The sequence below is a fragment of the Mixophyes fleayi genome, chromosome 3 (assembly GCF_038048845.1).
Source record: "Mixophyes fleayi isolate aMixFle1 chromosome 3, aMixFle1.hap1, whole genome shotgun sequence".
NCBI lineage: Eukaryota > Metazoa > Chordata > Amphibia > Anura > Limnodynastidae > Mixophyes > Mixophyes fleayi.
Genome location: NC_134404.1, coordinates 251,087,253 through 251,099,073, shown reverse-complemented (window position 1 = coordinate 251,099,073; position 11,821 = coordinate 251,087,253). Strand labels below are relative to the sequence as shown.

The 11,821-nt window shown below is 40.0% G+C and overlaps 1 protein-coding gene across 6 annotated transcripts in view; it reads left to right on the top strand.

The window, feature by feature from the left end:
- SCAF8 (SR-related CTD associated factor 8) overlaps positions 1-11,821 on the top strand; it is a 287,720-nt gene that overhangs the window by 51,343 nt on the left and 224,556 nt on the right. For all 6 annotated transcript variants that reach the window (XR_012689726.1, XM_075203399.1, XM_075203402.1 and 3 more), the window contains 2 exons: positions 10,096-10,179; positions 11,471-11,515. Coding sequence is in view for 5 of the 6 variants with exons in the window: in XM_075203399.1 (XP_075059500.1) it covers positions 10,096-10,179; positions 11,471-11,515 (129 nt within the window). In the remaining variant the exon portion in view is untranslated. The remainder of the gene's footprint in view (positions 1-10,095; positions 10,180-11,470; positions 11,516-11,821) is intronic.

Below are 11,821 nucleotides of genomic sequence, written 5' to 3'. Positions count from 1 at the left end.
CGGCGGGTCCGACACTGCCATAAGGCAGAGAGTGTGTCACTCCGTCTGAGGACTGGACAGGTTGGGAGATACCAAGTCCCCCGCTGAGGCAGAGGGGGGGCTTGGATCTTTATAGCCGCAGGAGGTGTTGTGGATGCGGAAAGAGTCCCAAGTGAGCAATAGGAGAGGCTCAATAAATGCTCACAGGACTGAACTGTCCAAGGTTTTATTTATGACAAAGAAGACAGCCGGAGGTAGTTTAAGACTGCCGGCTGCTCAGTGGAAGATCCCGAGGCGGGAGATTTTCCCGCCCTTTTCTACTTGACAGGACTGGGCAGCCACTCGATCAGACACATACTGTTTGACAGGGCTCTGCTGACTTCTCCCCTCAGGATCCTCTTCAGATCCCTCTGTTGTTAAAAACGCTAAGTACCCCATAGGGGATATATATATTATATATATATATATATATATATATATATATATATATATATGTATATGTATATGTATATGTATATTTTCTGAGTTCACAAGCTGTTCCCCTATTCCCACCCTTACCCTATTGAAAATTAAATATATTTGCTAAAAGCTATTTTTTTTCTATAAAAAAAATAAAGAAATAAAAAAGAGAGCACAGGAAATTTATATTTAATGTGTGAGAGGAATTATATATGTAAAATGTCTGACAAAGGAAAGAGTGTCAGCATTAAATATTTTTCTTGTTCTAAATGTTCTGCTTAACTACCAGTAGGACAAGTGGACAAAGGGGCTGTGTGTGCAAAGTGTGATTCGGGAGCACGGGGCGAGCAGACCCGGGGTGGCCCATCCACCGTGGTAGAGGAACCGGTATGGGTTTCCTCTTTTTCTCAGTCTGTTTCTATGCTCACCCAGCTTATCAATAGACAGGCAGAGACAAATTCCACTGTAATTGGAGTGGATTCTGGCTCTGCTTCTGCCAATTCTAGTGAAATAATTAAGACTGGGACCTCAGGCAGTTTGGTGCATGACTTGCCTCTGGTGCAGCCCTCTACATCTCAATCTGAACCCACATGGTCATCCGCCTTGGGGAAGCGTTTGGACCGATTGAATAGTTTCTTAGACTCTTCTACACGTTTAGCTCCCAGAGCAAAGCGCCCTCGCCATTCTCATCCTTTGTTACTCTAGAGGAACAGGATGTGTCTCGCTGGGAACAGCTACCCAAGGTAGATACTCCGGTGGCGAGGCTGGCACATCATTACCACCTTGCAAGATCAAGGCGAAGCGGTTCTCCAGGATTCTACTGATTGTAGATTGGAAGGGTTCCTAAAAAATATTTTTCTTGGGGCAGGCTCTTCTTTTAGACCCTTGTTTGCATCCGCATGGGCGGCTAGAGCTATGGAGTCCTGGGCTGACCAATTAGTAGCAGGTTTACAGGATACGGAATTCCTTCCTTTAGCCCTTCATTTAAAAGAGGCTTCTGGTTATCTCTATGAGGCAGCCCAGAATGCAGCTTCAATTTCTTCCACGGTCTCTGCTTCAGCAGTGTCAGCTAGAAGAACGCTTTGGCTTCGTTCATGGAATGCGGACTTGGAATCTAAAAGATCTTTGGAGGCGTTCCCTTTTTTAGGGTCAGTCCTATTCGGTTCTGAATTAGATGATATGATCAGTCAGACTACTGGAGGTAAAAGTACTTTCCTACCAGTTAATTCTTCTAAACCCAGAATTCAACGGTTCAGTTCCTTTCGGCAGCCCTTTCGTGGTAGCTCAAATTCAAGAGGACAGCTCTCTATTAGGGGTAAGCCAATCGCTCTTAGAGGTCAATCTCAGAAAATAAGGGGTTCTTACTCTAAGAGGCGTCCATCGTCCAAGACATCAGATAAGCCTTCCGCATGAAATGATTCCCCCTCTTCTAGAAGCTGTGGGGGTGGGGGGTCGACTTCAATTATTCAAAGATCAGTGGACAGCTTCCACCAAGGATGTTTGGATATTGGGATTAATTTTCAGAGGTTATTTCCTAGACATTATTGGCCCTACCCCCCAACGTTTTTCCAGACTCATTTGCCTCAAGATTGCATCAAGAGAAATGCGATGTTACAATTGATCACTTCTCTTCTTGCCACCGGCATTATTTGCAAGGTTCCGGAAAGTCAAAGAGGCAAGGGGTTTTACTCAAACCTATTCTTGGTTCCAAAACAAGACGGTTCGTTTCGGCCGATTCTGAACCTCAAAAATCTAAATCTTCACCTTCGGGTAACCAAATTTCGTATGGAATCGATCCACTCGGTGATAAACGGTTTGGAACCTCTGGAATTTCTTGCATCGATAGACATTCAAGACGCTTACCTACATGTCCCTATTTGGGAGGGGCATCAGTCTCTCCTTTGTTTTTCGATAGGGAGCTCTCATTTTCAATTTCGGGCTCTTCCCTTTGACCTTTCCACCGCCCCCAGGGTTTTCACAAAAATTATGTCAGTAATGGTGACGGGGTTATGTGCTCAAGGAATAAACGTAATCCCATATCTGAATGATTTGCTAATAAAGGCTCCATTGTATCAGCACCTGTCTCAACATCTTACCTTGTCCCTGACTTTTCTGCAACAACACGGATGGATAATCAATTATCAAAAGTCTCATCTACAGCCCTCTCAGAGAATGGTCTTCCTAGTACTTTTGATGGGCACGTCTCTTCAAAAGATTTTTCTTCCAGAGCAAAATATTTGCTGAATTACAGAACTCTGTTCAGCTACTCCTGAACCATCCTTGCCCTTCAATGAAATTGGGCATGCGGATTCTAGGATTGATGGTGTCAGCATTCAAAACTCTTCCCTACGGTTGATTCCACTCTCGGGCCTTCCAGTGGAATCTTTTGGGTCAGTGGTCAGGATCACACCTACATCTGGAATCTTAGAGAATTCATCTTTCCAAAAAGATTCACGATTCTCTGGGTTGGTGGCTTGTTCGGGATCATCTAAGGATAGGCAGATCCTTTTTTATATTAAACTGGGTCATAGTGACTACAGATGCAAGTCTGCAAGGATGGGGAGCAGTAGTTCTCCATCTCTGACTACAAGGACTTTGGTCCAGCGGGAGGCTTTTCTTCCAATCAACATTCTGTAATTGCGAGCCATGTTACTGGGCCTTCAAGGAGCGCAATCCTTCCTTCAAGGAAAACCGGCCCGTCTACAGTCGGACAATTCCACGGCAGTGGCATATGCAAATAGTCAGGGAGAAACAAAAAGTACAGGAGCATTGCATGTGGCGGAACAGATCTTGTCTTGGACAGAGATCTGGGTTCCAGCAATTTCAGCAGTCTTCATTCCAGGAGTGGAAAACTGGGAAGCGGATTATCTGAGCAGGCATGCACTCCTTCCGTGGGAATGGTCTACATCCACAGGTGTTTCAGCAACTAGTTCAAAGGTTCCAAGATTTTGCACAAGAACCAGAGATCTTTTAGCAGTAGCAGTGGATGTAATGTCAATGAATTGGGATTTCAAACTGGGATATCTTTTTCCCCCAATTCCGATGATTTCACGAGTACTGCGAAGAGTAAGAATGGGAGTGCATCCCTTAATTCTAGTAGCACCAAATTGGCCAAGACAAGTTTGGTTTACAGACATTTTGAAGATGGCAGGAGGTCAGGGTTGGGCTCTTCGCCTCAGATCCGATCTGCTAATTCAAGGTCCATTTCATTATCTGGACTTAACTCGTTTGGCTTTAATGGTGTGACTATTGAAGCCAAACTCGAGCTCCATATGTTTCTCATGTAGAGTAGTGGATACCTTGATGAAAGCTCGAAAAAGATTTAACTACAGTGGTGTGATAGTAATAGTCATGATCCTGTGTGTTTTAGTCTAACTCGGTTTCTGGCGTTTCTCCAGGATGGGTTAGAGTAGAGTCTTAGATTAAGCTCCCTGAAAGTTCAGGTCTCTGCACTGTCTATTTTCTTTCAACGCCGCTTGGCCTCCATGTCAGATATTCGTTTTTTCTTCAGGAGGTTCTGCATGTGCAGCCTCCCCATACTCCTCCGTTGGCCCCATGGGATTTAAATTTAGTTCTGAATGTTCTACAACATCCTCCTTTCGAGCCTCTGGAATCGGTTGACATCAGATTTGCAACATGGAAAGTTGTTTTTCTCTTAGTCATCACTTCAGCTAGAAGAGTATCTGAATTAGGAGCCTTATCTTGTAGAGTTCCTTACTTAATTTTCCATGAGGACAGAGCGGTCCTCAGGACAATTCCGTCTTTTTTGCCAAAGGTGGTTTCAAGTTTCCATATGAATCAAGAAATAGTGGTTCCAGCTTTTAAGGAAGAAGAGTCCTCTCCTGGGTCCTCTTCTCCATCTTTGTCAATAAGTCTGGATGTGGTCAGAGCTTTAAAAGTATACGTGGAAAGGACTTTTGTATGTCGAAGAACTGATTCTCTTTTCGTGCTTTAGGACTCCTCAAGGAGAGGATGGCCAGCTTCCAAACAGACAATTGCTCACTGGATTAAGTCTGTCATTAGGCATGCCTATATGAGTGTGAATTGGCCTGTGCCTAGAGTTGTCACGGCACACTCTACCTGTGCGGTGGGTGCATCTTGGGCTGCTCGTCATGGGGCTTCTGCGGATCAACTGTGTAGGGCAGCTACCCGGTCTTGTGTCCATACTTTTACTCGGTTTTACAAATTCAACATTTTTGCCTCTTTGGATGCCAATTTTGGCAAAAATGTATTACAAGCAGGTAGACCAATTAATTCCCACCTTTAGAGGGGCTACTTTAGAAGGTCCCCAAGGTAGCAGTACCCCCAGAATGGATGATGGAGAAAAGAGGTTTTTTGTACTTACATTAAATCTCTTTCTCCGAGTCCATCTGGGGGACACTGCGTTTCCTTCCTTTTGCTGTTATTTTAGTTAGTTAGACTTGCCCAATTTTTTCTTGGGACTTTAGTATTAACTGAGGTGGATGGGGTTGCAGAGGGGAGTATTCAGCAGCAAGTTTAGTTCTTAACTGTTTAAGTGCCAACTCCAACGTCCTCAGACAACCCCAAGGTAGCAGTATCCCCCAGATGGACTCGGAGAAAGAGATTTAACGTAATTACAAAAATCCTCTTTTTTTTTCTCCTCTCCAAATTTATGTTATGGTTGTGACAGCTACTGATTAGTTGTTTTGTCAGTCAACAGCACTTTGTTTCAAAAGGTTTCTTATCTAAGTATTTTTTTGCATGCTTCAGACATTTTTATGGAGCTTACAGTCTAATTTTCCTAACACACACACACACACACACACGTTAGTTTTTGTCAGCAGCCAATTAACTTACTAGTATGCTCTTCAGAGTGTAGAGAAAACCAAGACAGACACAGGGAGAACATACAAACTCCACTCAGATAAGGCCCTGTTCAGGAATCAAACTCATGACCCCAGTGTTGTAAGGCAGAAGTTCTAAACACTGTGCTGTTTTTTCAAACTTCATGTTTGAAATGCTATAAATCGAGGGAGACTATTATGACTTGGTTTTCTCCCCAGAAAATTTTGCCAGCCAGGTGGCATTAAGAAGTAGCTGGGTGGTCGGAGTTGTAATACTTTGCTATAATAATGAAAAATGATGGAGGTAATTGTCACACCTGCCAGTACTGGTCAGACTGGTGGTCAGTGGTCTAACACACACTACTGGCTGTAGTGCTCACATAGTTTCTGTTCTAAAACTAGAAACTATGGCTTTTTCTATTATAATAAGACTCTGTTGGACTCCAAGAGCAGGGTGGCAAGTAAAACAGCTAGGTGGAGCACCTAGGAAAAAGGTGCTTGGGGAGAAGACGACTATCTTTAGGATAGACTGTGGTGGAGAAAAAGATGGTAAGTAGAATAAGAGTACATGTAGAAGGATGAGGCCATGCATGGTAATTTTATTGGTGTCTACGAATTCCCTCCTTACTGGTCTTCCCAAAATCAAACTCGAGCCCCTACAATCTATTTTGCACGCAGCGGCTATATTGATTTTCCTTGCAAATCGTTTTACATCTGCGGAGTCACTCTGTCAGTCTCTACATTGGTTGTCTGTTTTTCAACGAATCCAATATAAAAATTTTCTACTAGCATACAAGGCCTTCAGCAAAATTGCACCCACATACATCTCCTCACTTGTCTCAAAATATCTCCCAACTCAACACCTCCATTCTGCACAAGATCTGCATCTCTCTTCTACTCTCTTCACTTCCTCCCATTCTCGGTTACAGGAGTTTTCTCGGGCTGCACCCACTTTATGGAATTCACTCCCTCGCACCACAAGACTTTCCTCTAGTCTTCAAACCTTCAAGCGTTCTCTGAAAACCCACCTCTTCAAGCTTATAGTATTCCTCTTCCACCCTCTTAATCTCCATAAGTTACCCTATTACCACCCTTTGCACAGCTAACACAAGACAACAACCCCCTGACCAACATAGTTGTGTAACTGAGCATACATTCCACTAAATACTTTGTAACCTTTGTATTATAGCTGGACAAATATTCAAAATGATGTATCACTTACCATTGTGTATCAAACCATTGTCCCATAAATTGTAAGCTTGCGAGCAGGGCCTTCTTACCTGTACGTACATATGTATGTATTACCCGGTATTGTTTTATTACTGTTTGTTCCCAATTGTAAAGTGCTAAGGAATCTGGTGGCGCTATATAAATAAATGTTGATGATGATGAATAGAAAAGGGGTTAGAGTTTAGTAGTATTTGATTGGAAATAATGACATGTTTTTAGTCGGTGACAGATTTTGCTTATTAAGAAAGAGTGGAAGATAAAATAACTTAAGAAGTACACAGGTGTTAAGCAAGAAAAAGATGTAGGTGCTGGAAATGTGAAATATGTGAATGTGATTAGTGAATAACAAGTAGATGAAAGGCAAAACCTTATGATAATACATAAATTGTGATATTGCAACCTCATTTAAAAACACCTGTTTTTTCCATAGGTGTGATAGCAAAAACAGAGGTGCCAAACATAGTTTAGTGAACAAATAAAAAGAGTTTAGAGAGGTTGGTAATCTGCATACCCTGTAATATCTGATAAATGTGTTTATCTGAACCTGGAATTTGTGTCTACAGTTAAATAAAGAATCCTAAAAAAAAAAATGTAGAAAACCATAAATAATGTAGTAAATTGTGTCAACGGTAAATAGAATGACAGAATGTATATACAAAAGATATTATAAATGAGCTTATCTGCATTTAGTTGGTGGCTCAATGGTTAGCACTTCTACCTCACACCTGGGGTCCGGAGTTCGATTCCCAATCAGGGTCTTATCTTTGTGGCGTTTGTATGTTCTCCCCGTATTTGCGTGGGTTTCCTCCTAGGGCTCCCAATTCCTCCCACATTTCAAAATACATACTAGTAGGTTGCTGGAAAATTATCCCTAGCCTGTGTGTGTGTTAGGGAATTTAGATTGTACGCTCCAATGGGGCAGGGACCGCTGTAAGGGACAAATATTCTTTTTCCAGAATTGATGATGCTATATAAAGGATAATGATGATGATTTGGTTCTTTGTATTTTACAAAGGTCCCAAAGCAACTTCTTGTAGCAAATCAATTGCTCAAAAGACAGAATCAGTATAGTGTAGTCGGCTAACCCTTTAATTATAAAAATATACTGTACATGTAAAATGCATGTGCAATAAAACAGTTATAAGAAGGGGTATCTGAAGAAGTCCTCAAAAGATCTTCTCCAAATTCCCTGGCCACATAAACTTTGATATGGGCAGTAATTGAGTAAACAACCCAAAAGTTTTAGCATTGGTTAACAGAATGTTTCCAATATTGGTATGGTGTTACTCATTACACTGATTGGCACCTCATTGATTTTTGTTATCTACTTTCCATTAACAAATAATGTCTATATTTAAAATATGTTGAAAAAGAAGTAATCCACTGCTCTCTCTTTACTCCAAAAACTTAAAATACTTTCCTAAACTAACTTTATAGCAATGGTAACCCTATGAAGTGAGTGACATACAATGGAAATAGCACGTGGATGCTTTTTCATGTTCAGTAACTATATCAGGTGGTATTATAAAGGGACTGTGACAGGATGGACCGCCTATGCCACCCTGTGTGTTGTTGCTGGGAACCGGCTGGGCTTACTTTGCCACCTTTCCCTTTCATTATCCCAAATGCGCCCTCTTGCTGCAGTAGGAGGGGCTTATAAATGCTGCCACCACTGGACTCCTATACCGACATCCAGAACCGGGTTTATTCTGTTTACTGACACTGCTAGCCTGTCTCGTTGCTGGTGTACCTGGGCTGGTTGTTCTGACATCTTGGATCAGGGATGCTGTTAATGGATCCCCCCAGTCTATCACACTGACCAGGGCTGCATGGTAGCAGGCAGAGCGGTGGTATTGGAAAAGCTGGGTCCAAACCTCAGGACAGCCGGGAACGGATTAGATTTTGGGTCTAATCTAAGTCACAAGAATACAGCAATATTGAAGATGTTTTCAAGCAGGTCTTTGAAGCAAGATGTTTATTTGCTCTCACACTGGTTAAAGTCAGATGGAATCAGAAAAACAAGTTTTCAATACATGCCTGTGCCTTTTATACAGTTTAGACACAGGCTATTTTTAGAATCATCATGTAATGTGTTTACACAAACATGGATTTACATGCATTGCAAAGCCAATAATATTTACACTTATCTATGAAATTTTAGAGACGCTGTGATGTCATGCATCACATGCTTTTCACAATGTTCAGAAAGGTTTGAACACTCTGACAAAAGGCCACACAGTAACGACACCCTGCTGGGCCTTTGGCCAGAGCAGTTTTTTCCTGCTATCAGACTCCCTCTCCATAGGCCTAATTGGAGGTTTCCACTAGCAACCTTAAAATCCCCAAACAATGACCCTTCCATACAAAACACATCCCAATACACAAAAGACTTTGTAAACAAAGGCTCACTGTATCATATATATACATCGGAAATAAGGCATTTGCTTTAGAAAGGTTAAAATAGAAAAAACAAATTTCTACCCTGGTCTCAGAAATAATGATTTCCTATCTCAAAATATACACAACATCAAAAATAAGTGCATGTGTAATTATATAAATAAAGCACCCTGCGCTATTTCCTTTAAATAAATTTGTACCAGAAGTTATTTATCAGTGATCCAGTCACAGGCACTATAAAGGAGGAGGCACTGTATTTACATATTTTTTTTTAAAAAAATTGGCATGGTTAACTGTGTTGCTTGTGCTGGCAGTGGAGATATTTTCTGGTCAACAGTATTGATTTTGGGGGAAGGTATTTACACTGTACAATTGAAACCTGGGCCAATGACTTGATGCCAATCATCGCCCCATAAAACGTACTCTTATATAATAACACCAGATGTAATAATTAGAATAAAGCAAAGGTTTAAAAAGCAAACAAACAAAAAACCCACTAGATTGCAGAGCAAGCATTAAAAAAAAATGTCACTGTTATATGAGCTTCAAAATGGGCACAGCTGTTAAAACGCACACAAAATTACCCTAAATCAAAGCTAAGCTGTAAATTGGTACAATTAAGCATGATGATTGGTCAATTGTGTTGATTACATTGGTTTGTAAAATTGCTGAAATTCATTGAAACCTATTTAATTATTACATTTAGGAAAACTATGTTTAAGGCACACATTTATGTCCTATCTTACCTTATGACAACGTTTTTGGGGTACATATTTTCTTTTTTTCATGGTCTTTTTAATAATCCTCATTTTTTTTCTCTGTGAAAGTAGTCTACTACTGAAACTTCCACAGTTGAGGTACAAGTAATATTTGACGGTGAGGACACAAGTGCGAGTTTGGTTGGATATGTGTGAAATTTGGCTACCTATATGGTGAGCCAACTTGGCCAGATATGTTTCTTCAGCCTGATCACTTGGTCTGAACAGTGAGGATGGCCAATTACTGCTCACAAATACAAATTGATCAGCTATATTTTCCAGCATATCCATTAGAAATCAAAGTGGATTAAATTTAGTTTATTCATCGGTTTAGCCCCACACATGTAGAAATGTTGGAGGAATTCGTCAATGTATTCACTGATTACCCCATGTGTGGCCAGCATAAGATTATTGCTACACTGGGAGCAATTAATGTTTACCTAATTTATTTTGCATTGTCTTCACAGTTATACTCTCTTAATGACTACAAGCCTCCAATTTCCAAGGCTAAAATGACACAGATCACCAAGGCTGCAATTAAAGCCATAAAGGTAATGCAATGTACTGGATATAATACTGCTTTTTATGATTCTCTGTATTTATTAACAAAGTTTCTGAACAATAAAACATCATCTGCTTTGTCCACTCTGTAGGATAAAACATCTATTACCACGTTCAGCCCATCATCTTAATTTTCTTAGTGGTTTAGCATAACTTTAAAGCACAAAAATGACAATGGATTTAAACATGTTGGCTCTCAAACTGATCAGTCTGAGGATAATCTGAGCATCTTCTGACCTTAAAAGCTGAAACAGTGATTGAATTATATATACTTCCATCACAAATTTTGTGAAACATGACCTGGTTTGTTTTATAAATTACTACATTTTTTCCATGTCATTAGACCTTTTATTTGCAATAAAATGTTATGACTAAAATTACTACAGCTACCCAACTGGCAGATCGGCCATAGTCAGCCCACAAATATACATCCTCCCATAGAAAAGTTGCCCAACACTGTCTTATGTGAAGTGTAACATCAAAGCAGGGATACATATTGTTTTTAAAGGTCAGGAAGCATGTATTTTTATTGCCTTTCACATGGAAGAGGCTGGAATTTGTCATTGATAACTTTCCTAAGAAATTATCAATTAGAAAAAAGTATCGCTATTCTTTTAGAGCACACATTTCTGGAATATGATTAATTTATTAGGTAAATGTGTAACAGATAGTACAGCACCCTAATTCTGTGTGTTGAGACTGTAGGTCTATTCGAAACCAATAGACATTTTCCAGGATTTTGCATAACTCCGTTTTCCATTTGGAAAATCAATGCTTTTGGCAGCGTTCGATGACTGTCACTGCAGTCAGTCACTGACCTTCTTGGCGATCACATGATAGCAGAGAAATGGAGTGTGGTGTGTTTGCTGAGAACAGAGAAGCAAAATACCCTCTGTGCTCACTGTCTTATGGCATGTGACACTGGTTGCCATAATAATCATAAAACAGCATGAAAATTTTAACTTTTGAGTGCAGCTTAAACAAAAACTTAAAGGAAAAATTAGCAAAATGAAGTCTTGCCTCAAATTTTTTTTTCTTTACATACAGGGTTTTGCTCCTATTAAGCTTCCAGTCTGACTAAAACTTTTCATAGACAGCAATTTAGTGTAAAAAAATGTGAATGTTGAATCTGAGAGCCATCATAGATTACCTACCTTTCTCTGTTCGTCTATATGTAATGCATCTTACTTTGTTATATAGCCTGTTAATGATGTGTCAAAGGTTATAATTCTTTGCATTGAAGCATATTACATACTTATATGTTCTGTTTTTGTTTCATAGTTTTACAAGCATGTTGTTCAGAGTGTTGAGAAATTTATCCAAAAGGTAAGATGTCAGGGTGTCTATATACAAACCAAATCAAGTCATATACCGAAGTATTTCTATTTGGATATAGATTTGAAATAAATGTTGGATTTTGCTCTGATTTATAGATTAGATGTAATACATTTTGCCAAGTTTAGCCTAAGTACCAGACAACATGGATTCTTTTAACAGTAGTCCAAACTGAATTTCATTGCAGATTTTTATTGTGGTTGTTACAGCGGAATAGTTTGTTTGAAAAGACAGATTGAAATTGATTTAATAAATTTGTTGTTTTGTAAAAGCTGCTGATTATTTGGTAACAAACAT